Raw genomic sequence first — 27,272 nt, 5'->3', positions numbered from 1 at the left:
CTCCAGGGGCAGGTTCCAGGTGATGTAGAACTGTCTCCCAAACCCATCCCTCCTTTAGTACCACCCTCACCACATGTCCTGAATTTGAGTCAGAGGTCCCAAAAACCCCTTATCTTCATCTTCTTCATCTTCCTCCTCATCCCCTCTAACCCTTCTGGGAGGGTTTCAAGGCTCCTGAGCAGCTTTGACTACTTATACCAAGTGTTGTGTCTCATTGTCAGTACATATTTACAGACACCTGGTCTGTCACGATCCTTAACAAAGGATGTTAAACAGCGTTTTTAGGAATTCTGGGAATACTGGCAAGCTGAAGGTGCTAGCAAGCTCTCCTAAAACTTATTTCCCATAGATTTGAAAGCCTCAGTACCTCCAGGGGCAGGTTCCAGGTGATGTAGAACTGTCTCCCAAACCTGTCCCTCCCTTAGTACCACCCTCACCACATGTCCTGAATTTGAGTCAGAGGTCCCAAGACCCCTCATCTTCATCTTCATCCTCATCTCCTATGACCCTTCTGGATGGGTTTCAAGGCTCCTGAGCAGCTTTGACTACTTATACCAAGTGTTGTGTCTCATTGTCAGTACATTTTACAGACACCTGGTCTGTCACGATCCTTAACAAAGGATGTTAAACAGCGTTTTTAGGAATTCTGGGAATACTGGCAAGCTGAAGGTGCTAGCAAGCTCTCCTAAAAGTTATTTCCCATAGATTTGAAGGCCTCAGTACCTCCAGGGGCAGGTTCCAGGCGATGTAGACGTGCCACTTGTAGTCGTCCATCCACACCTCGGCCACGCGCAGCGCGTTGCGCTTGGTGTAGAACCCGATGTTGTTGTTGTAGGGCTTCTTCTTACGCTCGATGTGGGCCACCCTGGAGCAGGGCAGGACCTCCATGCTGCCCCCACACAGCCACACCTGCAACACAACCCACAGGACCGTCAGCAGCACGCTCTGGGCAGGGGAAAGGGGCAGAAGTGGGGGGGGTTGAGCAGAGCTGGGAAGGGGAAACCCATGGCCACGTTTGGCCTTTGCTCACCAGGGGGAATCTGTCCTCTCTCCATGGCACTGGATTGGAAATAGATGAGCTTTAAGGTCCCTTCCAACCCAAACCACTCTATACTTTACAGGATTACAGAATATGCTGGAAGGATCATCATCAGAATATGCCCAAGGATCACTGAGGATAAAAAGGGAGAAAAGGAATGCTAAAAGAAAAAGAAAGAATTAATTTTTTGTAGTGTGTTATAAACCCTCTCCTCCCACTTCCATTCCCTGCTGGAATGGAGGTGGGCTGAGATGGTCAGGTCCATTCAAAAATCATATTTTAAGGAGATGGCACATTAATACCAAGATCTGGTATATCATGAATAGCCTGATGTGGCTGCTTGGCCCTGATCCTCTGGGAAAGGTTTTCCAGAGGAAAGAAACCTACAGGTACAGCAACAAAAATCCTTTCTCTGTTTCAGCAGGATGTGGAGTCTCCTTTGCTTTTTCCTAGAGGTTTCCAAGAGAATTTATTAGTTCAGGATGAAGCTGTGTTGGGATTTCCAGCAGGATCACAGAATCACAGAATCCCAGAATGTGCTGAGCTGGAAGGGACCCCCAAGGATCACGGAGTCCAACCCTGAGCCCTGCACAGGCCCAGCCCCAAGAGTCACCCCCTGTGCCCCAGAGGATCAGCCAAACTCTCCCTGAGCTCTGGCAGCCTTGGGGCTGTGCCCACTGCCCTGGGGAGCCTGGGCAGTGCCCAACCAGCCTCTGGGGGAAGAACCTTTGGCTGAGATCCAACCTGAGCCTGCCCTGACACAGCTCCAGCCATTCCCTGGCTGCTGTCACACCGTGTAGGATCCAGAGCTGAGTTTACAGTGATGCTGCTCCCAAATAAAAAGGATTAAGCAACTGGAACAGTTCAAACCATTGCAAGATCTCCTCCTGCAGAAGGGATGAGTCAGTGGAACATATGGCAGGGACAGATTTCTCCCACTTGAAAACATTTGTTCATTATTGTTCTTTCACGTGCTCTTTAAAATTCCCTTAAATCACACTTTGCAAGGTATCAAATCTTTTAAGATCTTCTTTTTACCTCACAGAAAAGGGAATTTGCAGGAAGACTTGCCACACCTGGGTTCTTCCCTCCCTCTTTGTCACCACTGAGAAGTTATTTACCTTACAGCCAGGTCTGCAGGACACCAGGAAACCATTCCAAACACACATGCCAAGCAGGCCTAACAATGCCAGTGTTCCCTATTCTGCAGCCTGCTCTGCATTAGCATTTTGCACAGTTATTATAACACCCAGTGTTTCTGGGATCTCTTCCAGGCTCACCACCTTTCCTCCCATCTGTGCTCCCGGATTTTTACTGGCCCTGCTCTTCCAGCAGCACCAGGAGCCTCCTGCCTGGATCAGCTGCCCCGGGGGCACCTCTGAGGGGGAGTTTTAGCCCCCCCAGTGCAGGGCACGTGCATGTCCCAAGCCCAGGTGACCCAAACAAGGACACCTTCGCTGGTGCTCTGCCTGCTGTTCTCTCTCCTGCTGCAGGAGGAGCCCACACCAAAAATAAGCTCCATTTTATTAGTTTGTGCATGAACGTGAAGCAGAAAAACCCCATCCTGCTCCTGCTCTGCTGTTTGACCTCTCAGAAGACTTTTAAATACAATTTCCTGCCTGCAGACTGAAATCAGAGCTGAGCTCTGAGAGGGTCATCATCCCTCCCATCCTCCCACACCCCACCTCTGCCCAGCCAAGCCCTCCAGGTCTGCTCCAAGATTTGCAACAGAGCAAACCAGACTGGAACAAAGCAGTTCTAAAGGAAAAAAAATATATATATTTATAAAGTTTTATTCCCAAGGCAGTAGAGAGGAACTGCCTGTGTTTCTTGCCTGCTCAGTTCTTTAATTTCTCAACCTCTTGGTGAAATCACAACATTGAGTTCTGCCCTTGGGTGCTCCCAAAGGTGCTGGGTTCAACCACAACACTGAATAAACCTGCCAGTCCTGGGTGACCTCAGCACCACCTGGTTCTGTAGGTTTGGGGATTTGTTTGGTTTTATCCTGATTTGAGGTCAGAAGAATTATTTTAAAACTGTAAAATTAATTAAAATGTCATTTTCCAGCGGCCTGCCTCCAGTCACACAGTCCCACTGTTGTTCTTCTGTGCTTTAGTTAAGTAATTCATGTCAACTTTCTTAAATTTCTGGAATATCTGTACAAACTACCTGGAAATTCACCGACTGGAGTAACCTGAGTGCCTGTGTACACATCCATGAGTCAGTTCCAGAGAGATCAATACAAATTAAATCCAAAAATTACACAAGGAAAGACCAGACTTCTATCTGCCTGACCTGTCAGCATAAATTTAAAAAAAAATCTGGTTTTACGAGGCATTTCTGAAGAGTTCTGCTGGTTTATCCCTGCACTAACCATGACTGAGCCCCAGAGGAGCAGAAGGACTCAGTGGATCTCCATCCTCACATGCCCTGATGTCCCAGCCTGTAGCTCTCAGACCCTGAGGGCAGAAGGTTCTCTGGGAACCCTCATTTATGTCCCTATTTGCCCCACAAAAGACCTGTAACACAGAGATTATCTTCCTGTTAAGGAACCCTACTGGATTTTTCATGTTCATGGCAAATAAACCCACAGTCCCTTCATTTGCTGCAAAGAACAGCATTAACAGGACAATCAGCCTGGAGTTTTTCTAATCCTTTGAAGAATTATCTCCTACTAGGTGGTTAATCAAGAAATTGGGAAATCAAGAACCAGAACACCAAAACTAATAAAAGAAATAGGTGTTGTCAAATTAATTCATGTTTAGCCTATTTAACAAGGCAGAGTCTTTATATTGCATCCTGCAAAGGATGAAATCATAGAATCATAGGATGGTTTGGGTTGGAAGGGACCTTAAGGATCATCTCATTCCCACCCCCTGCCCTGGGCAGGGACACCTTCCACTAGCCCAGGTTGCTCCAACCTGGCCTGGGACATTTGCAGGGATGGGGCAGCTTCTCTGGGCAACCTGTGCCAGGGCCTCCCCACCCTCCCAGCCAACAATTCCTTCCCAATATCCCATCTAGCCCTGTTTTCTTTCAGTATGAAGCCATTCCCCCTTGTCCTGTCACTCCATGTCCTTGTCCCAAGTCCCTCTCCATGGCTGGCCCCTAAAGGCACATTCAAATATGATATTTATTTTAAATTTGATATAGGTTAAATATGATATAGGTTAAACATGATGAGCAAGTCTCAAGTTTCCCCCTTGTTTTCTGACATTCAGATTCCCACATGACCATTAACTTGCCATTCATTCACCCAGAAACTGATGCAGAATTAAAAATAGAATCATCCCCCTCCAGTGAATGAGGGTGACTCAATAATGTCTCCATCACTCCACACACAGGAGGGATCAAAACCCATGGAAAGAGGCTGGCATTTATAAATAACCAGCTAACACTGAATTCTAGTGAAGAAATCCCAGGGAAACAAACAGAAAACAAATCCATCACCCAGAGATCTTTGATGTGTTTTGCAGAAAGCTGCTGGGTGAGACACCTGCAATTATTTTCCAAGCAAAATGTCCTAAGAATTCAACGTGGAAAAGGAACCATTTGTCTCAAGCAGTGAAATGTCCGAGTACAGCTGGCACTGCACTGACAATCCACTTTCCAGAAGCTTCTGCAGATGTGAAAAGGAGCCCTGGGGGGATGTTTTTGCTCTCTGCAACTCCCTGAAAGGAGTTTTGAGACAGGTGGGGGTCGGGCTCTGCTCCCAGGGAACAAGGGACAGGAGGAGAGGGAACGGCCTCCAGCTGTGCCAGGGGAGGGTCAGGTTGGACATCAGGAGGAATTTCTCCATGGAAAGGGTGGTCAGGCACTGGCAGGGGCTGCCCAGGGAGGTTTGGAGTCCCCATCCCTGGAGGTGTCCAAGGAAGGACTGGAGGTGGCTCTCAGTGCTCTGGGCTGGGGGACAAGGTGGCCACTGGGCACAGGGTGGACTCGGTGGGCTGGGAGGGCTTTTCCAACCCTAATGGTTTTATGACTGTGATTCCATGATTCCAGGAGGTGGGTTTGGATGCTCAGATGCTGCTGAGCACAAGGGGCTGCTGCCTTGGCCCCCACCTCAATCCTTCCAGCAGGTCAGAGCTGCTTCCTGCACCCTGTGCTGTCCCTTCTGCCCACCCCTGGGGCTCTCCTGGGTGCAGGGGAGCAGCACTGGAGTCCAACCAGCACCACTGAGCAGCACAGGACACCCACAGGGGAAGGCACAGCCACAGCTCTAACAAAAGAGCAGGGAAAAACCTGGAAAATACAGGTTTAATGCATAAGTATTAAGAAAACTTGGTCCCCTCCCCAGGCTCCTGCAGGCAGTGGAGCAGTGCTGTGGTACCCACTGCCAGGGAGGGGAAGACACAATTATAACTCCAGGAGGGTGTTTTCATCAGCAAACACTGAGGCAGGAGCTGCTTCCCCTGGGATGGCAGCAGAACTCAAACATCCCCCTTCTCCTCACTGCAAGCCCTGCAAGGGAACTCAGATTTTGCACAAGCAAAGATGATAGTGGGGAAAAGGAATTCTGCAGGAGCAGAGGGGGAAATGGGGCTGGTGCCTCCTCCTCCTCCAGCCAGAGCAGTGCCAGGGTGGTGTCCTGTCCCAGCACCCCCAGGGGGAAACCAGAGTGTTGGCACCTGGACTCTGCAGAACAAGAATTATAACAACAGTTATAATATAATAGTTATTGTTGCTATTGTTACTGGAAGAAGAAGAAGAGGAGGAGGAGGAGGAGAAGCAGAAGAGGAACAGGAAGAGGAAGCGGAGGAAACAGAAGAAGCAGAAGCAGCAGAAGATGTAGAAGAAGAAGTAGAAGAAAGGAGGAGAAGGAGAAAGAGGAGAAGGAGAAAGAAGGAGGAGAAGGAGAAGGAGAAGGAGAAGGAGAAGGAGAAGGAGAAGGAGAAGGAGAAGGAGAAGGAGAAGGAGAAGGAGAAGGAGAAGGAGAAGGAGAAGGAGAAGGAGAAGGAGGAGGAGGAGAAGGAGGAGGAGGAGAAGGAGGAGGAGGAGGAGAAGGGACAGTGACTCCCTCTTGTCCTGGACATGGAGCTCCAGCTGGAGTGTGCTGTGACATCTGTGATGAACACTGACAGCTCCCATTAAAGGATCCTGACTTTATTTGTTTATAACTTTGCCAAATTTTAACTATTCCAACTGAAATCCATCCCAGAGCAGCTCCAGCCTCCTGCAGATAATGCAAAGAGACAACATGTCTCGTGGTGTCAAGATCTGTCTGCAAGGTAAACTTTTAATCTCTGAATCCATTGTGACAGAAGGAAAGAGGGGGGGAAAAGCCCATTCCAAACTTTCATTGCACCAACTCTGGGCTTTTTCAACTGATAACTTCATTTCTAAGGTGATTAGCAAAGCCAGGCCTTAATTAGCCATAGATTTCTCATTTAACAGCTTTGACTTATCTTCACCCCCCCTCCCTTCTTTCCCAAGTAACTTCCAAAGTTAAGGGAAAAAACACAATTACTCAGAAAGCTAAAATAATACAGAATGTATCAGAACAAAGAGCTAAATAAGAAAATTGAGAAACAGCAAAAAAAGGCAGAGAAATAATCATTTCTCCACGTGCTCCTTTGTGCAGTTCTGAGAGATGGTATCTCTCCAAATTATTCCTTTTGTCAGAACAAACAACATGCACAGACACATTCCCAGCCTTCCTATCCTTTCTGTTCCCACTTTGCTGTGTCCCATTCCATGTCCCCAGGGCCCAGGTTGTGCTGCTCCTCAAGGTGCCAGAGCAGCAAAGGGGTCAGGAATGGGATGAAGGGGTTGCTCCCCCAAACCTCTGTGCTCAGCAATGCCCCAAAACCTTGTGCCCACTCAGCAGGAGGACTTTTATTTCCCTGTCACAAGGCTTGTGGTGACACTCACATCCCCCAGCCAGCCTGTTAAATCCCAATTCTGGTAAATAAACACCTCCACATGGTTGGCTGGGGGCTGTTTATGGGTGACAGTCACGTTGCAGAACCCTCAGACCCAGCAGGCTGGCTGATATTCCATATTTTTATGTGTGTATTTATAGAGAGATAGATGTTGTGTCCTATATCATCACTGAAATGCTCCTCCAGTCTCCTGTAAATGCCACTGTCCCCTGGAACCATCAGAGTGGGGAGCTGAATTAAGGTGAGTTAAGGAACCACACACTCAGCACATTCTGGGATCCTGCTGGAAATCCCAACACAGCTTCATCCTGAACTAATGAATTCCCTTGGAAACCTCTAGGAAAAAGCAAAGGAGACTCCACATCCTGCTGGAACAGGAAAAGGACTTTCATTGTTATACCTGTGGGTTTCTTTCCTCTGTCATGAGCCCCTGGAAAACCTTTCCCAGAGGATCAGGGTCAAAAAGCCAAATTGTCACTAAATCCTTCCAAAATTATCAGCATAATAAAACTCTTTTTAGTGTTAATAAGCATAAATTACTTTATTCTTGGTCAGGAAGTTTGTGTGTGACCAGCAAAATCTTGGCCTCCACACAGACCCTGATGTAAAACTTTTCCACCTCTTTATGCATTTTAGCAAACAAAGTAATTAATGTTCATTGGTTCTGAATTACATAATTCTCATTCATTAATCAGTATTCTATCCACTATTGGTTATTAATTCTTCACTGTTCATGTCAATTAGTTCATATTTTTAGTCTTTTTAGGATCTTTTTCCTCTCTTAGGGAGTTTCCAACACAAATACTGAGTCTCTTTGTTATCTTTTTGTTTCTGCAAAACGTCCTTGTGGTCCATAAATTCTGCATTCCAGATGTCCAACAGTCCATCCTTCCCTCCCAGGCTTTGTTCACTGAAGCAGATCAGAGTTAGTTTATCAAAACTTAAAATTTCATAACTTTTCCCAAGCTATTTGCCCACAAAAGTACCTTATGACAACTTTGCTGAATTCTGGATAAGAGAAATTAAGAGTAAGCAATTTAAGAATAACACACTATTTATAATTAATAGATATTGGTTATGATTAATTAAAACAATTAATTAAAAGTTGATTAAAACCATTAAGTAAAGTTATTTTAAAAGCTCTATCATTTCCAACAAGATCAGGCAGGGTAATGATGTGCCATCTCCTTGAAATAGGAATTTTGAATGGATCACATCCAAACCTGACCATCTCAGCCCACCCCCACTCCAGCAGAGGATGGAAGTGGGAGGAGAGGGTTATAATAGATTTTAAAAAATTCATTCTCTTTCTCCTTTTTGGCATTCCTTTTCTCACTTTTTATCCTTACAGATGATACTTTGGACAGGCTCCTGTCTGTCTTGTGCCAGAGCAATAAGAGAAATGCTCAGATTGTCCAGTGTCCAAATGTCTTTCCTTCTGAGAGGACTGAATTAATTCCTTACAGAATGACTACTTTAAAATGCCAAAGCAGGTGCACAACCCACTCCACAAACCCCAACCTGCAGCAACACCAGGGAATAACCACTTTTCACCCTCTTAACTCAGCAAGGCCCATAAATAGTTTAACATCTGAGGTTTTGCAGAGGTCAGAATAAAGCAGGATTCCCCCCAGTGCAGAGCAGGGGTGACACCTCCCCAGAGGGGAGTTTGCTCCAGCTGGAGGCTTTTCCAGGGAAAAATTTATGCTGTGCTTCCCCAACAAATGCAACACAACCCCTCCTAAACAGTGCATCACCTACAACACAAGACATGCAATAGGTATGGATTTGACTTTATCACCAGGTAAGATATGTGAGAATGGCCTTGGTGGGAAGCTGGAATTAAAAGACTCTGATCACAAAGCTCAGCGTGGGGAGGATTCCTTGGAATGACAAGTGCCCACATCCTCCTGGCTTGGAAAAACAGCTGAAAAGCAGCTTTTTGCTTCCCAGTGCATCGAGATTGGTGCTTTAATTGCTGCAAAATTAAACTATAGCAGAGCCACTGTAGCTCTGTCGGTTTAGTGCTCCCAATTTTTTTTTTTTTAAAAAGAGGAACAGAGTATTTTTAAATCCCATCTTGAGAACACTTGGAGAGATGCTCTCACACCTGGACTCCCAGTCTTTGCTGGAGCTGGAGCCAAAAATCTGTCCCCCCCCAGCTGCCACCTGGCTGAGAGCACATCCCTGCAGAGCACAGAGCTCCAGTGCTCTGGAAATACCTTGGGATGGATCTGGATCTTCCTAATAAGTTTAGAGCTGCAATTCCTCAGTGCTCTGATGTTATCAGGCTTGGCAGCATGACAAGGACCTGATTATGTTGTAACAGTGTAATGCAAAGATTATTACAGACTCCTAAAAGACAAGTGCCTTCAAAAGAGCACCAACAATCCCTGTAAGCCCTCAGAAGGAGCAGAACCTGGTGGGCTTTACACACTCCTGGTACAGAAATTACCTGCAGGATCTGACCCTGAACTGCTGGGAGGTTGCTCTTTTTTTTTATTGTTCTGTTTCCAGTAATGTACCAAAAGCATCTTGATCTCATTTTCCTATTCCCATCTCTGTCAAAGCTGTAAAAATAAAGCAGCATAAATAGCTCAACAGAATTTTGATCTATTTTTCATGCCCAAAAAGCCTTCAGAGAGAATCATCTGTAGATGGTTCTTTGGACTAACACTATTCCATGTAGGGAGTGGCAGGAGGAGGGGGGAACATGCCATGGATCATCTGAACCATCAGAGGCGGTTCTGAAGCAGAATTATTTGTGCAGAGACAGCTTGGGGTGTGATGGAGCAGCTCCTGAGCTGACAGGACCCAGCTCCACCAAGCTCCTTCCAGGCCTCTCAACTCCAGCACATCCCAGCTGCAGCATTTGGGATCTGGAATCACAGATCTCCTCCCAGCAGAGCCTGATGGGGAAGGGGCTGGAAGGGAGCCAAGCTCCTCCAGGGATGTTCCCAGAGGGATGTGAGTGACTGGGACTCAGCCCATCCTCTCTGCAGAACCTGCTCAAACAACTCCTCAAAAGAGCAGCTCCTGAGCTCGGAACAAGAGGAGGCAAAGGCAGAGGGAACATGATCTGGGGTGGGGTCTGTGAGTCCACACACACATGAACACACACACAGGGGGTACTTTGCACCTTCTCAATGCTCAAAGCCAGGCTGACAATGTTTCCTAAGCTCTCCAACGTTTTGGCCCCCATCTTCCTCATTCCTTATGCTTGGAAAGGCTGTGGGACAGTGTGGAAATGAGCTGGCACTTTATCTAAGACTCTCTACCTTAGTTTTAGATCTTGTTCCTCTTCAGAGGGGTTCAGAGCCCATGGCTGGTGTACAGTGTGCCTGGTGTACAGTGTGCCCTGGGCCTGCTGCCACTGAGGGAGCTGGATGTGTCTGAGCCAGTGGTACAAATGTGCTTTTGAAAAATCATCCCAGAATTATGGAATGGTTTGGGTTGGAGGGGACCTCAAAGCTTATCCAGTTCCACGGGCAAGGACACCTTCCACTAACCCAGGTTGCTCCAACCTGGCCTTGGACATTTCCAGGGATCCAGGGGCAGCCACAGCTTCTCTGGGCAACCTGTGCCAGGGCCTCTCCACCTTCACAGCCAACAATTCCTTCCCAATATCCCATCCAACCCTGCCCTCTGGCAGTGGGAAGCCATTCCCTGTGTCCTGTCCCTTCTAACTCAGCATGTTCTGGGATTCTCTGATAGGATCATCTTTACCCCACAGGAACACAGAGAGCTCTGCAGGAAGCTTGTAGAGAGAACAATTCACCACTGCACCTGAAAAAATGCACTAAAAAAGTGATATAAGGAGTCACAGAGTCCCAGAATGGTTTGAGTTGGAAAAGACCTTAAAGATGATCCAGTTCCATCCCCTGCCATGGGCAGGGACATCTTTCACCAGACCAGGTCACTCCAGCGTGGCCTGGGACACTTCCAGGGATGGGGCAGCCACAGCTTCTCTGGGCAACCTGTGCCAGGGCCTCCCCACCTGAACAGGGAGGAATCCCTTCCCAGAATCCCACCTAACCCTGCCCTCTGGCAGTGGGAAGCCATTCCCCCTTGTCCTGTCACTCCAGGCCCTTGTCAAAACTCCCTCTCCAGCTCTTTTGGAGCCTGTTCAGGTAGTGGCAGGCCACAGTTAGGTCACCCCAAAGCCTTCTTGTCTCCAGGCTGAACAATCCCAGCTCTCCCAGCCTTTCCTCCCAGCGGAGCTGCTCCATCCCTCTGATCACCTCTGGACTCTCTCCAGCAGGTCCATGTCCTCTGTGTTCTGGGGACCCCAGAGCTGGACACAGCTCCACCCTGAATTTTATTGCTGCACTTGAGTTGGGTCAGGCAGCAGGAAATGCTCAGCCCTGACGTGCAGAAGGGTCAGAGGGAGCCAGAGGGGTCCTGCCAAACCCCAGAGTGACACTGAGCCCTCCCCCACTGTCACTGCAGGGGGACCACAGCCAGCTCAGCTGGGGTGGGTGGAATTCAGAACTCCTTGTCACAGAGGGGAACAAGGATCTGCCCCTGTTTCCCTGAGGTCAGATCCTCATCTGTGGGCTGTTCATGGCCCTGTCCCTTCCCAGCCCCGTGCCTGCTGCCCATGCCCTGTGTGTGAGCTCCAAACACCCACCCGAGGTCCAAACACCCACTGAGGTCCAAACCAGATGGCTGGAGACCAGGGCAGTCCTGTCATGTTTTTGCCATTCACTCCACCATCTGCTTATTTTCTCTGGCACTGTTAAAATCCCCTCTTTCGTGGTCTGAAATAATGAATGCTTTGCAAATCAAAGCAAGGATGGAAGCTGAAAGCCTGAACCATCATCCCAAACCCCAGAGATGATGGGCTGGCACAGAGCTCCACTAAATGATGTTAAAATTGCAGTGCCTGTGCAGGTAAAGTGCTGTGCAAAGGCCCTCTGGGATGAATAACTGCTGCTCATCTCCTGGCAGGCACCATCAGCTCTTGAACATCACTCCTTCAAGCCAGGCCAACTCCAGGAACATTTCCCATCAGGACAGAGCAGCCTCTGAGATCCACTTCTGATTTTAAATTTGGAAGTCCCGTGTCTGGGGGCAGCACTTAGGGTGATAACTGTGCTGCAGCTGCTTCATCTGTCCCTCAGACACTCCAAGACCATCCCATTGCCTTGGTGGCCCTTCCAGCTGGACTCTCTCTTTCCTCTCCAGATGTTTCCAGAGCAAGTGGCCAGGGCTTGAACTCAGCATTAGATATTGGTTTAATGAAGACCACAGCATTTCTTTTATGGAGATAATGCTTTGGGGGCTCTTTTCTTGATGTAGACATACTTTGGGGCTCTTTTTTTGATGCAGACACACTCTGAGTGAATGGCCACTGCCTTCAGAGCCCTTGACCTTGCTCCCAGCAGCCAGAAATTCCACCTTTCCAACAGCACACAAAAAGAACAGCCAGGAGGACCAAGGCTGTGCAATGACTGGGGACAGATTTGGAAGGGGATGGAAGCAAAAATGTGTCTGATGCAAAATGATTCTTCCCTCCTGTTATGCACAGAACTGATTAAAACCAGAGCTGAGTCCTCTTTTCATTAACAACAGCATTAGCACAACCTAATCTTGAGCAAAGCCCTGTTTGGATGTTAATTCCTGCCCTCCCTGAGCCCAACAGCACAATTCCCACTGTCTTTCCCAGAGCCAGGGTTTCAGATCCCTCTCTAAGCAGCAGCAGCTGCTGAACACAGGAAGGATTCCATGGATTTGACGAGGGATGGGGTGGATATTCCTGCACACCCGGGAGTTGTGTCCCCCATGGTACAAAAACAAGACACATGCAAATGTGTCTTGGTCAATTCATGCTCTCATGGAACATTTATAACACTATAATATTATTTCTAATAATTAAATTTCTATTTATAATTATTCATAATTTCATTTATTATTTATAATTATATTTATTATTTATAATTATATTTATTATTTATAATTATTATTGGATTATTCATCATAATTAAAGCATCACAGGGGCCCTGAAGAAAATACTCCAGGTCTGCTGGCAGAGCAGCTTCATGAGCCCTCCATAAATGTAACTCAACCAAAGCCACTGGGGGCAGAACACATTTAGGATTGCACTGTGTAGGGTGACCCAACCCACTGGAACAAGAGCACCTCTGGTCACAGCTCCTCCAGGAGATCTCAGGTAACTCCAGAGCAGCAGCAACCTTTCCCCAGCAGAGACACAGCCACCTCTGCCACCTCTGCCTGCCACCAAACCAGCCTGGTCCTGCCCCTGTGTCCCACCACTGGGGGAGGGAAGTGTTGGCTGAGCTGATCCTGGGAAAGCTGATCCAAGCCTGAAGCTTGGCCAACTTGGAGCTGGAAGTGAACTACAACCCTCCAAAAGTCCCTTCCAGCCTGAATTACCCTACAATTCGAGGCAGACGTGTGGAGGTCACCGGGAGGACACCACTGGGCTGAGGTAGAGAGGTGTGAAATCTTGCCCTGGTTCTTCCACTGAGCATCTTGACAGGTAATTTCTGTGCTATCTGCCTTTGTCTTCTCCTTGTCCAAACCCTGTAGTCCAACTGAGATACCACCTCGTGTGGAGAGGGGCTGTCACAACACCTGGATGGTTCCTACTGCAATGCCTGAGGCCCTTCCAAGATCCTGGATTAGAAGGAATTTTTTCTGACTGCAAGGCCTTTAGAAATGTTTTAAATTACAATGCCTACTAGAGTGTCTCTCATATATTTGTAATCTTTGAGCCCTGTGAGTTTTTCCAGTTGAGGAGAAGATCCTTTAGAAGTTCTCCAAGTCAGATCACTGCTCATCCTCCAAGAACTCTTTATTCTTTCCCTCTTCACAGACACTGTAAAATTATTCCTGGACAGTTGGTGTCCACAGGGACCAGACTGAAAACCAGCTCTGAGGTGTTTCCAGGCTCCTCAGAGCACGGAGGAGATGGGACCATCCATGTGTGATTCCAAGATGGATCAGGGCACATATTCCCTTTGGTCACAGGAGAGCACAAAAGGCCCTGAGTGTGGTCGGGGTGTGTAAGAACAACAGGCTGGTGGACAAGGAAGACAAAGTTGGGAATCTTTTAAAGCTCAGTCTCTGCTTCAGCTGATCAAAGGCTTTCAGTGAAGTTCTAACACAGCTGAAGCAGGAGAAGAGAGCTGAGCAACACAGGCACACTGCCAAGTGGAGGGATAAACCTTAAGGAATTCTGACAGGCAATAAAGGCTCCGTTTTCCCGAGCAGTCACATCTCTCCAGTGAATTAAACTGTAAGTATTGCTGTGAACACTCATTTCCCAAAGAGCTGCAGGAGCTTCATCCAAAGGCTTTGGATCAAAGCAAACCAAACCACCTCTGGACAGGTCATGGACTTGAGGATTGGTTTATTTACAAAGTTTAGGAACTGATATTATATATTTTGCATGAAATGGGCAGCACAGGGACAGTGGTAAAAACACAGGAACACTTTCCTGCATTTATCTGACAGGATGCTGTTTATTCATTTGATACATGTGTTACCACTCCTGTGCTTTCCCTCATCATGTTCTGTGTAAAACTCTCACTAAATATGCAATAAATGGTAAGAATTTCAGTTCTAAGTCCACAACTGCCCAGTCCCTTGAGATCACCTAATATCCATTTGTTTCTATTTTCATCCTACATCCCTTTCTAAAGTCACTAATTAAGAATAAGAAAACCTGTAGAATAACAATGCCCTGAGTCACTGCAAAACAACCCTGGCTAGCACCACTACATCTCAGCACAGGAGGATTTCAAGATTGCATTTTCACAACAGCAGCTCGGTCCTTATCTTCCTCCCTGGCTCCCCCTGTCCTTGATCTCCCAGTTAGGGATAAGTGCAGTGGAAGGGATACAAGCCCACAATACAGATTCAGATTGTCACCCCAATAGTCATTACAGAGCCATAAAATAGCTCATGTGGAATCCTTTTTGTTGATCAAAACACACACTCAGGTATTTTATCCCAGCACAAGGAAAACAGTGACCATTCCCTGTTAACTGAGAGCTTCCAAACCCACCAAGAAGTAGGAAAATGGTGATTATCCTCTAATCAGACATTTCCAGGAAGATCATTTGTGCAGCTCATCACACATCCTGCTCTCAGCTCAGTGTCCTGTGGGAAAGCCATTTCCTCCATCCCATCCCCTTCCAGCAGCTCCCAGACTGGGGAGGGATAAGTGGAGCTGGCAGGGAAGGAGGCCAGGCTGCTCAGGAGGTGAATTCCTCTCCCATCCCTCAGTTACAGCCAGAGAGCAGAGTCCAGGGAAGAGCAGGGATTTCTTAGTCAGGAATTCCCTGCCCAGAGAATTCAAGGCCAGGTTGGACCAGGCTCTGAGAAACCTGGGCTAGTGCAAGATGTTCCTGCCCACGGCAGGGGGATGGAACAAACCCATCTTTAAGTTCACTTCCAACCCAACCATTCTGTTTCTATTTCTCCATGCCAGCAGCTCCCTTCCTAGAGGATTGGTGGATGCAGCTGGGTTTCACTCTGTTCCTCAGCAGCTCCTCCACATCATCTGTCGCCAGGGAGCAGCTGAGGTGTGGGCAGTGTGGCTTCATGGAAGAAGAATGAGAGCTTCCAGATGAAGAAAATACAGGAGGAAAAGGGCAATGAGGAGCCCACGTGGTGTGGGTGCAGCTGGCACAGCATCCCTGGTGCAGCACCACCACAGGGAGGTCCTGCTGTGCTTGGCCACCTTCTGAAGCAGTTCAGCAGGACCCCCCAGGCTGTTGGTGAGATCGACACCCAAAGGCAACAAGTGCTTTGTTCTGGACTGGGACACAAAGCCAGCAAAAGCTCTGGTGCTGCTCCAGTGCTCCTGGCAGCTCCCAGCAAGGAGAGGCTTCCGCAGGCAGAAGAGCCTGGATTAACTGTCCCACCCTGTGGGGACAAAATGGCTTTGCCACGTCCTCAGAGAGCAGCAAGTTTAAAGCTCTCCATGATGTCACCCGCCCCTCTGGCCAAGTTCCTGGTGCACAACTGCCTAGATGTTCATCAGGTCAGGGCACCACAGCTGCTGAGGCAGCCCTGGGCCACCCCTGCACAGCCCTGGCCCCTCAGCTGGATCAATATACTGGAAGTCACCTGTTACAACAGAGTGGGAAGGGCAAGGGACCTGCTGTGCAGGGCTTTCTGATGGACCTTGGGGAGGCACCAGTGAAGATCTGAAGGACAAGATCAAGTCCCAGAGGAGCCTCCTGCCTTGGTGGGATGGGTGGGAGCTCAGAACACTCCAGAAACTCTGTACCTGGGGAAGGGCTGTGGGAAAAGCCCCCCCTGTGATGCAGCAGGAGGGCAGAGGCTGAAGTGAGCAATGAGACCAGACTGTTCTCTGTTAGTTTGGTCTGAGAGACTGGACAAGGTGGGAGCTCCTGGTGTGACTGTCACTGAGTCGATCCATTCTGCCACGTTTTCCACCAGGAATAGGAGCCATTTCCCAAAAGCCATCTGGGTTCTTCCCCCAGAGGGTGGTTGGGCACTGACCAGACTCCCCAGGGCAGTGGGCACAGCCCCAAGGCTGCCAGAGCTCAGGGAACATTCCAAGACCATGGATTGAGCCTCATTTAGAGCACATCAGAATGTCTGTATTCCTGTGTTTGCATCAAGTTCAAAATTCCCCATAAATGATAACAAAAATGAAAGCTGTGAATGGAGCAAAATTTCAGATTTGGTGCAACAAAAGATCCTCATCACGTCTACATTTTTCAACTTCAGTTTTTGGAAATTTTCCACGTTTTCTTGAAATGCATTTCCAAACACAAATGCTGTAAATGAAGCATCACATACTTACAAACAAGACTGTGGTGGTTACCCAGCCACGTTCCAAATTCGGCCTCCTCTAAAGGAGAGATTCATCTTGCTTTGAGCCCTCTTCAGGCTTTCCTCCTGTCTCTCCAAGCCCTCAGTCACTCACACGTCCTGAGCCGACTTTCATTAAATTGAGATTAAAAGGACTCTCTCCACAGACTGAATCATAAAATGGAAAATGTCTCATTTCAGCTTTTGCCTCCAAATCCGAGACTCGCCATTCAAGGGCAGCCCAGCACTAATAACCTTCCTGCTGAAGCAGCTCCTTCTATTTTCTTCCTTTCAAAAGGCATGACAGAGGCTACAAAACCCAGAGCAGCAGCACAGGACACGTTTTCAAGAACAGATTTACAGCCCACGTGTGCTTGGACCTGAGGGAACTGCTGAAGCTGTGCCAGGGGAGGGGGAGGCTGGATTTTAGGGAAAGGTTCTTCCCCCAGAGGGTGGTTGGGCATTGAACAGGCTGCCCAGGGCAGTGGGCACAGCCCCAAGGCTGCCAGAGCTCCGGGAGCATTCCAAGACCATGGATGAGTCTCATTTAGAGCTCATCAGAGTGCAGGATGTCTGTATTCCTGTGTTTGCACTAAGTTCAAAATTCCCAATAACCGACAATAAAAATGAAAGCTGTGAATGGAGCAAAATTTCAGATTTGGTGCAACAAAAGATCCTCATCAAGGCTGCACTTTTCAACTTCAGCGTTTGGAAATTTTTCAGGGTTTTCTGATAGGCATTTCCAAACCCAAATAGAAATAATGAGTTTTGGAAATGGGAATGTACAAAGGGAACAAGGCAGAAGAAAAGAGACCATGAGCAGCTCTGCCTCCTCGGGTCATCCCCAGTTTTATGAGTCACTTCTCGTCCATTTGTTCAGATTTCAACACCAATCTTTATTAGTCCCTCATTCATCTGCATCCCTGGGCTTGGTACTGGGACAAAATGATAAATATAGACATTTCCTGTGAAAACACAAAGCCAGAAGAGATGGAAACAAAACAGAAATTCAGAAGATCCCTCTTTGTTTGCTCCCAGATTGATGTCCCCAAATTTTTCTGCTGGACAAAGTGCCCATTGCTGCAGCCTCAGGGGCTGAGCCTTTGATGCATCTCTCTGCTCCTCCAAGGTTATTCAGAAGGGCTGCTCCAACACTACTCATGGTTTTGCAAGTCATACCAGCATGTTAAGATATTTTATTTATTTTATTTTATTTTATTTTATTTTATTTTTTCACCTGTGAGTCACCAGGCAGCCCTAAAGTCACTGCAGCCCTTAAAGCAATGAAAAGCCATCAGCCAAATTCCCTTTAAAATGAAGCCTAGGCTACATTCTGGCTCCACTTCAAATTACACTTCTAAAGTGTGAGCCAAGTCCTTGAAGGAAAATGGGAATGCTCCCATCCACTCCAACAGGCTTTAAATCAGCTCTAAACATGGTCCCACGTGCCAAACTCAGCAGGGCTTCACCTGGAAGGTGCCTCTGCCATCATCAACACCTCCCAGGGCTGAGGTTTCCAGCAGAAAACGCTGGCAAAACTCGTTTTTTAATTAAAAAGATGCATCCAGGTGCAAAAGGATCTGCTCTTGTGAAGCTCTGGGGCTGCAAAGTCCCTCTCAGCTCTGCTCCATTAGTTTAACGAGAAGCTGCTCATTGATGTCCCCTGCAAAGGTGAGCTTTGGCTCACATCATGCTGATCCACATCCTGCTGGAGGCAGGGATAAATCTGCTGGATGCTCCCACCTTGCTGACTGCCAAGGGCAGCCCAGACAGGGACAGGGTGGGGTTCTCCTCCTGCCTCCTTGGCATGTTTGGGTGTTCCAAGCTTCCTCTCACAGCAAGACTCCTTCCATCATCCTGTGGTTCCCCTGGATTTTTTAATAAGGACTTTCTTGAAAGCCCCACGATGGAGCAGATGCATCTGGAGGGGAAACCACCCCAGGGGCTGCTGAGGGCACTTGGAATGTTCAGCTGGAGAAGAGGAGACTGAGGGGAGACCTCACTGCAGGTACAGCTTCCTGAGGAGGGGCAGGGACTGAGCTCTGCTCTGGGGGGACCAGGGACAGCAGCCAGGGAATGGCTGGAGCTGTGTCAGGGCAGGCTCAGGTTGGATCTCAGCAAAGGTTCTTCCCCCAGAGGCTGGTTGGGCACTGCCCAGGCTCCCCAGGGCAGTGGGCACAGCCCCAAGGCTGCCAGAGCTCAGGGAGGGTTTGGCTGATCCTCTGGGGCACAGGGGGTGACTCTTGGGGCTGGGCCTGTGCAGGGCTGAGGGTTGGACTCCGTGATCCTTGGGGGTCCCTCAAACTCAGCATGTTCTGTGACTCTGTGAGACGCTGAGCCAATGACAACATTTCCAGGACAATCAGCCCAGTGTTCAAGAACTGGAACTCTGGATTGAAAGTCATGACAAAGTCAGGAGCCAAGGTGGGAGCAGAGCAGTGACCCCCCCAGCTCACCTTCATCCTCCCTCACCACAGCACCACTCACTCAGGCCGTGCTCTCCGAGGTGTCCAAGTGGGTGCATCTACAGGGGTTACACAACCAGTAATTCCATCCAAACCAAGCACTGCCATGGAGTCTGGAGACTCCTTTTTCTCAGGCACAGGGGGTGACTCTTGGGAATGGGCCTGTGCAGGGCTGAGGGTTGGATTTCATGATCCTTGGGGGTCCCTCCCAGCTCAGCACATTCTGGGATCCTGTTGTTTTCACATCACTACCTGACCCAGCTCAGAGCTGATGATGCTGCCAAAGCCTCCAGCTCTGCTGGGAAAGGAAGGATCAGCTGTGGTGTCACCAAACCTGCCCCACAGCAGAGCAGCACATTCCAGGGACACTGCACAATGACAACCCTGTATCAGCATCCCACTGATAACAGGGCTTTGTATCTGCTCACAAAGCATTTAATAACTTACCTTGTTCTCATTTGCTCTGTTCTGTCTGTCATGGTTTGGGTGCTTTTAAATGTCTTTAGAGCTATTTAGAATTACTCATCCTTCTGCAGCATGAAATGAGAATCTGAGCTCCAACTGCTGGTACAGAGCTTGTCACTGCTGGTTTTCATCTCGCTATAATTACTCCTGGGACAGATGTCTTCACCAGAGACACATGACTCAGCCTTCCCAGAGACCCACACGCTCTCCAGGTCTCCAACACCCTCCTGCCATAAGAAAATCTGGAGGAAAAAAGCTTCTCTTTGCCCAGAGAAGCTGTGGCTGCCCCATCCCTGGGAGTGTCCAAGGCCAGGTTGGACAGGGCTTGGACCAACCTGGGCTAGTGGGAGGTGTCAGGGTTGGTACAAGGTGAGCTTTAAGATCCCTTTCAACCCAAAACACTCCAGGATTCTATGAAGGTGTTTGGGGTGATCCAATTCCTAAATCCCAGCTTTGCCCTGGGCTTTGTGCCAGCCAGGAGTCCAAGCCCAGCCTGGGTCCAGCGAGAAAGGGGCTGGCAGAGAAGGTCCAGCAGAAATCCCAGCAAGGAGACACAGCCCAGTCAGGGTGGACTTGCCAGGTTTCATTTCCATGAAAACATATTAACATTTCCAAATTTCTTTTCATTCTCACCAGTCCCAGATAAAGGTACCCTGAAGAAACACAGACCCTGCTCTCCTGGAGCTCCTCAGGTCTGACCAGCCACTGATGTACTGGAAGCATTGGGAGGGGACACACCCCTTATTTAGCTGGGGATGCTCCTCCCCAACCCCACAGAACCAGCAGTGAACCCCTCCAGCAGGCTCAGTGGCAAACCAGACTAAACCCAGCTGACTTAAGCTCTCCTAAACTCCAGACATGTAGGAGGGAGGCAGGATTTTACTCCATCTGTGTTAAGACCAGACTTTACTGGGTCACACACATGCTGCACAAAGCTCAGCCCAGCCCCTGACGCTGCCAGTGGCATCCTGTGATGATGGCAGAGGGAGCTGGGTCTAGTCCCAGAGCTGTAAAATCCCTTAAAATGAACTAATAGCAGCTGTTAAACAAATGTATGGTTTAAAGGTAGCAATTAATTCCTGCATTGTCAGGGGTCCCAGCCCACACTCTCTGCAGACCCACAATTTAGGGGTGTTTGACTCCCTGCAAAAAGCAGCAACAATTACTCAGGACAATGAAATTGTAGTGGCTGTTTTTCTCCAGAGTGCTTTGCTTTGCCCAAACCCTATTGTTGTATTTCATTTTCACACTGGGACTGTTTTCCCTTTTTTTTGCATTTTCTAAATGAAAATCAAACCTCTAAGTTTTCACACACCAAAAAAGGAAAAGAAAGCTGCAAACCATTCTTTTCTTGCTTTTCCCCTCCTGCTCTGGAAAGAAAGCACTTTAAACCAAAAGAGGGCAGGGTTAGACGGGATATTGGGAAGGAATTCTTCTCTGGGAGAGTGGGGAGGCCCTGGAATGGATTTCCCAGAGAAGCTGTGGCTGCCTCATCCCTGCAAGTGTCCAAGGCCAGGTTGGAGCAACCTGGGCTAGTGGGAGGTGTCCCTGCCCAGGGCAGGGGTGGGACTGGATGGGTTTTAACATCCCAACCCAACCCAAACCACTCTGGGATCCTGTGAAAAGCTTTTGACAAGTCAAATACTTTTGTAACCCGTTCATAGGGTATTTTTAATCTTCTTTTTTTCTGCAAGGATGGCACTGCTCCTCCTCCCAGGCTGGAGGATCAGGGTGCAGTGGAGGCCTGGCAGCACTTGGGAGGGGGTGGCTGGAGCCAACATTGTCACCTGTCCCCTCAGCACAGATGTGTCCACAGACCAGCTCTGAAGTGCCACAGCTGTGCCCAAAGTGACCCCCTGCTCCCTCCTGGCTGTGACAAGGGCCACAACTGCCACAACACCTTAATCTAGTGCTGGGGTTCAGTTAACAGCCTAAACTGGGAGTGTTAACTCTGAAGCAGCCACTGAGCCAACCAGCCCACGTGCCCACGGTGTCCCCCTGAGGGCAGATCCTTCCCAAAATCCAAGACCAGCTTCTACTATTCTTATATTTCCAGTCTCTCATCTTATATTTGGGTTTGCATTAAAGCAGGAAAAAGTCTTCAGCAGGGAGCATCTCTTCTCCTTCCATCACCAAGCCCATCACCTAAATTCCTGCACCCACAAGGAATGAGAGGCACCTCCCCAAAGAACTTCACCCCCCAGTGTCAGGGTGAGGTGACTCATCCCTCAGAAGGCACTTTTGTCCCTCAGATCTCCAGAGATGGCCCAGATGTGGGGCCAGACACAGAGAGAGATTTCAGGATAGGTGAGATGGATGTTATAAAATGTTGTAATCCCATCCACACATGGGATTGTTTAGGAAGGGCTTTTGTCAGGGTTGGCATCCCCACACTCTGGACTCTCTGGGGACCAGAGCACTCCTTTGTGTGTGTCTGGTTAAAGCAGCATATTTTGGGCCTAAGGCAATGCCTCTCCAAATCAACACAAAATTCCTACAAACCTCACCAGACATTGGATAAGAACTAAAATATTTAGTCACCAGAAAGAAGCTCAAGCTGTTATTAGGTCCTTAATAAGCAGAATAAACAGATTCACTTAAAAAAAAGTAAAGAGCTTTTCTCTTTGCAGGCTGGACACAGCCACGGTGTGACTGAGGATGTGGGGGTGGGATCATTCCTGGGATGCAGGAGGGAGCCCCCCAGCCTACATCCCCCTCCTCCTCCCTGCCACCAGGGCAAATTGCTCCAAAAGCAGTGATTTTAAAACAGGTTTTAAGCAAGGCTTGCTTGGGTTTGCTCACAAGAAAGTCCCCTTGTCCTTCACGGTCTCCCTGCTGTCGATGGAGAGGGACAGGCCCTGTCAGAGGATGAGCTGCACCCACAGGAGCTCCTCTCTTGCACTAATTAGGTTAATTAAGACTAAATATTTAATTTCTCCCCAACTCTGTGCAACAAATGCCACGTAAGAGGCTCTGCTCACCCTAAAACCAGGAACTGAGCTGCAAGGGCAGTTTGGCACACACAGCCCAAGGGCTGGTTTACACCTGCTCTGAACTGCAGGAACAAACCCAAACCCTGCACAGCCACAGCCACAGCCACAAGGAGATTCCCACTGTCCCAGCCACTGCTGGCCAAAGGATTATAAATTTCTGAGCTCATCTGTTCAATAAAACCAAGGAAAATCCATAAACCAGCAGGAAACACGGGAAGAAAACAGCTTTGAGGAGAAAAGTGGTGACTCACTCGAGGATCACAAGGGCTGGTAGGAACTGGGCTAATCAGAGGATTAAAAGCCAGAATAATGAGCCCCAAATCTCCCAGGTTGAGCTGTCAGTCCATGACTCACATCCCCAGGGGGGGTTCCCCCAAGCACCACCCCACTGCAGGCCCTCGCTGGGGTTTGCAGCTCAGAAGGGCAGGTTCAGGGACATTTCCCGAGGAGCCACCAAAGGCAAGGAGGAATCAGAATCCAGAGCTGGGCAGGTCAGATCTGGCATTCTGTGCTCGACCTCATGTGGTTTCACCCTGACTCCTAAATCTCCTGGCTTCAACCCATGGAAAAAAAGACACATCCAAAGGAAAGGCCCGTTCTTCCAGGGTTCTGCTGCTGCCATCTGCAAATCATTACTCCTCCTTCAGAAAAACAATTAAGTGCAAATGGCTACAAGAAGAGGAAGAAATTCCTTAGCTCCTTCCAGCAGGAATTTTTACCAGCAGCCAAAAAGGAAGAGAAAAGACATGTGGGCAGCAAGTGGCCACTGCAGTGGGGCACATCCAAAGCTGAGGGGAAGGGAGAACAAACACCTCCTGCACCTCACTGCAGGAGCACAACCCCCCTGACACCTTCCCAAAGCACTGAGTTAATAAAGAGGAGAGATTTAGGTGAGATATTGGGAAGGAATTCTTCCCTGTGAGGGTGGGGAGGCCCTGGCACAGGCTGCCCAGAGAAGCTGTGGCTGCCCCATCCCTGCAAGTGTCCAAGGCCAGGTTGGACAGGGCTTGGAGCAACCTGGGCTAGTGGAAGGTGTCCCTGCCCGTGGCAGGGGGTGGGATGAGATGAGCTTTAAGGTCCCTCCCAACCCAAACCATTCTGGGATTTTAGGATTGCAAGACTTCCTACACAGCTCATTCCCACCCAGGGTCCAGCCAGAGCTGGAAGGAGCCAGCAAGAAACCAGGGATGTCTGACCCCCACCCACAGCTCATGGGCTGGTGGGACAACTTGTGTCTTTGGCTTCACTTATCCTGGGAATGAGAGGGGGGGAATCCTGGCCCAAGGAAAGCAGCTGTTTGGTGACCATCTCATGTGATCTTTTACAAGAATTTTTTTCCTTCCCAATGTGACTCACGAGACCGGAATGAGGGAGATTGTAAAATTAAAGAAGTTATCAGCCTCCCATCACTGGAAACATAAAATCCCTTTTCCTCTCCACTTGCAATTAAGAAGGAGCAACAGCAGATAAATGCTGAGCTGGCTGCTTCCCACTCCCACCTGATCTCCAGATAAATATTTCCTCAAACCCCCTCAGAGCAGCTGCTCCTGGTCTGCAGCACAGTGGTCTCTGCAGAAGAGGCTGTCTCCAGGAGAAGGATAAGGACAGAAAGGAAAAAAAAGGAGACAAAGAGGTGGGGAAAATGCTGAAAAAGAAGCAAAAACCTACAAAGCTGCTGCTGAGAAGCAACACAGGAAGGGAGATGAAAGGGACCAATTAACCCCTGTTGCTGGGTTTCAGCTGTACAGCCCCAGTTAACAGGGCTCCTGCTGGGAGTCACACGGGATGGAATCGGCAGCAAATTGGGGATTCGAAGATTAAATCTCAGCTCGTTTGCCACTGCACAGCCAGGCTGGGCTGAGCCTTTACTGTCACAGCTCTGTCCCTCTGGGCTGGCTGTCTGTCCTGAAGGACCTTATGGCATCCCAGAATGGGTTAGCTTGGAAGGGAACTTAAAGCTCATCTCATTCCAATCCCCCTGCCATGGGCAGGGACATCTTCCACTGGACCAGGTTGCTCCAACCTGGCCTTGGCCACTTCCAGGGATGGGGCAGCTACAGCTTCTCTGGGCAACCTGTGCCAGGGCCTCCCCACCCTCACAGGGAAGAATTCCTTCCCAATATCCAATCCACACATAACCTCTCTTGGTTTGAAACCTTTCCCTCTTGTCCTGTCTCTCCAGTTCCTGGTGAACAGTCCCTCTCCAGCTTCCCTGTAGCCCCCTTCAGACCCTGGAAGGAGCTGTGAGGTCTCCACACAATTGTCTCTTCTCCAGGCTGGACAGCCCCAACTTCCTCAGCCTGTCTCCAGAGAGGAACTGCTCCAGTCCTCTCATCAACTTTGTGGCCTCCTCTGGACTTCTCCAACCTTCAGTCAAGGTTGCTGCTGAGCAGGGATGGACCATGGATGAGACAGGGTGAGGATTGTGCTGCCCTCCCTGTGCAGTTCCACGTGTTTGCCCTCAGCAAGCTGGAACAAACACATCTGTGTTGTGACAATATATAACTCCCAGCTCTAGATGGACCAGTGGCCCTGATCACAACTGAGCCCAGCACTTCTCCAGTTTGTACCTCACCCTTCTGTCCATGGGGGAGTCATGAGAGACAGAGTCCAACCCTTTGCAATGTCAGGACAAACATCTCCTGCTGTCCCCCCTCCGCTGAGCCCGACACCTCATCACAGAAGGCTGTTGGGTTGGTCACCTTTGATTTCCACTGCCCTGCCCCTTCCAGCACCAGACCCACACTGTCCCTGCTCTTCCTCCACCACAGATCAACCCAGAGAAGCTTTTGGTGTTGCCCTCCACATCTGTCACCAGATTTAACTCCAGGTAGGCTTTGGCTTTCCCAATCCCACCCCTGCACACTTGGATAATGTCTGGATTCCCTCTGGGTGATCTGACTCTGCTTTCCCCCTTGCAATGTTTTTTTACATGTGGGTTTTGTCAGGAGCTCCTTGTTCATCCACACAAACCTCCTGCCACCTTTCCTTGACTTCCTGCATGTTGCAGTGACCCATGGGCACATGATCCTTGAAAATCAAGCCATCCACCAGGAAAATCAAGCCATCCACCCAGGAAAATCAACCCACCCAACTGGACCTCCCTCTAATTTTTGTTCTTTATTTTAAAGGAAGGTCAATATAAAGTAACTCAGAGTATGGTCCAGTCTTCCTGGATCTCCTCCCTGAGCTGAGAAGTCTCAGCGAGCTCTACCAAGGCTACCCTTAGATATCACACTGATAAAATAATATAGATTAGACATCACAGAGAGATGATTTGGGCTTTGTTTTTCTTGAGCATAAAAGTGCTAGAAGCAATTTTCCTCTCTTTTATCCAAACCTGAAACATATTATTGAGCTCTCTAGATTCCATTAAGGCATCAAAGCTGTGTTCCACACCACAGTTCTTTCAAAAAAAAATCCAAACTCCAAAGTCTGCTTCCAGTTTGAGCTGTCAAAATATTTTCCATAGGCAGTGCAGGTACACATTCACAACTGCCAGTCATTCCAGATGTCTTCCCTGGGAAGGACAGCTTTACTTTCCTACTTGCTAACTTTGAAATTCATTTTGTGGCCACACTTCTTCTTAATTTTCCAGGAAAGGCAAGTAAACAAGATGAGATTTGCAGGAGGACACCCACGTAAGGCATGTGAGAGACTGCACAGCAGCCACCTCACTGCTGCTCTGACAGGAACAGCCACAACAATTTGGGTAAATAAACACACCACTGGGGCTGGGCTTTCTCAGCAGGTATTAGGATAGCTTTAAAATCTTTGCTAAGTTCCCTCTGAGCCAAAAAAGTCTGTTTTAATCAGGTTTAGTGGTTCCCAAGAGCCTCTCCTGTTCGCCCCAGTGTGGTGCTGCCACGTTTCCCTCTGTCCCAACCATCAGTGTGCTCTCATTCCATCTTTCCCTTCTTCTTGGCTGGTTCCACACAGGGCTCTCCCCTGCCTTTCCATCCTCACACATCATCAAATGAACAGCTTAAAGCAACTGGAAGGGTTTTTTATAAACCAGCCCAACGTTCTCCAAGGGTTTCTTCTATCTTTCAGTGAGGACTTTGAGTAAGATTTAGACAACTCATGACCAATGCCATCCCTTTGACAGTTTTTATATGGAAAAACCATGTTGAATTGTGGCAAGAAGCATTTGGATGATCCTCTGGGGCACAGGGGGTGACTCTTGGGGCTGGGCCTGTGCAGGGCTGAGGGTTGGACTCCCTGATCCTTGGGGGTCCCTCCCAGCTCAGCACATCCTGGGATTCTGTGACTCTGTGAGCTCGGCCCCTCTGAGATCCATTCAAAGCCAGGCAACCCAAGCCCAGCTCACTTAGACAAAGTTTTAGGATTACTAAAGGTTTTTAAGAGAGGAGCTGTTCACATCAGACCCTAAAGCTCATCTCATCCCAACCCCCCTGACACAGGCAGGGACACCTTCCACTAGAAGCTGGAAGGTGGGTGACTGACATGGGGAATTTGGGTGCTCAGAGCTGGCACTCTCCAGGTATGGTGTCACCTTGAAGAGAAGCATTTCCTCTTGCCCTCAAAGGTACCCTGGGTTAGTTAACAGTTGTTTGTGCTTGGACAGGGGGTGACAGGGACAGGTACCACCCCA

At 48.8% G+C, this 27,272-nt stretch overlaps 1 protein-coding gene and 1 long non-coding RNA gene across 3 annotated transcripts in view; both read right to left on the bottom strand.

The window, feature by feature from the left end:
- Window positions 1–27,272, bottom strand: part of GALNT17 (polypeptide N-acetylgalactosaminyltransferase 17) — a 212,941-nt gene that overhangs the window by 17,181 nt on the left and 168,488 nt on the right. For both annotated transcript variants that reach the window (XM_051809588.1, XM_051809590.1), the window contains one exon: window positions 724–909. In XM_051809588.1, coding sequence (XP_051665548.1) covers window positions 724–909 — 186 coding nt within the window. The remainder of the gene's footprint in view (window positions 1–723; window positions 910–27,272) is intronic.
- LOC127480929 (uncharacterized) lies at window positions 5,550–11,371 on the bottom strand. Its single transcript, XR_007908049.1, has 4 exons — window positions 11,163–11,371; window positions 10,029–10,150; window positions 9,377–9,491; window positions 5,550–5,674 (listed from the first exon to the last, which is right to left on the bottom strand). It is a non-coding gene; the product is annotated as an uncharacterized LOC127480929 (long non-coding RNA).

Source organism: Manacus candei, unplaced genomic scaffold (genome assembly GCF_025592945.1).
Source record: "Manacus candei isolate 608988 ecotype Guabito, Panama unplaced genomic scaffold, ASM2559294v1 h1tg000076l, whole genome shotgun sequence".
NCBI lineage: Eukaryota > Metazoa > Chordata > Aves > Passeriformes > Pipridae > Manacus > Manacus candei.
Note: the sequence above shows the minus strand (reverse complement) of the source record. Positions and strands in the feature narration are given on the sequence as shown.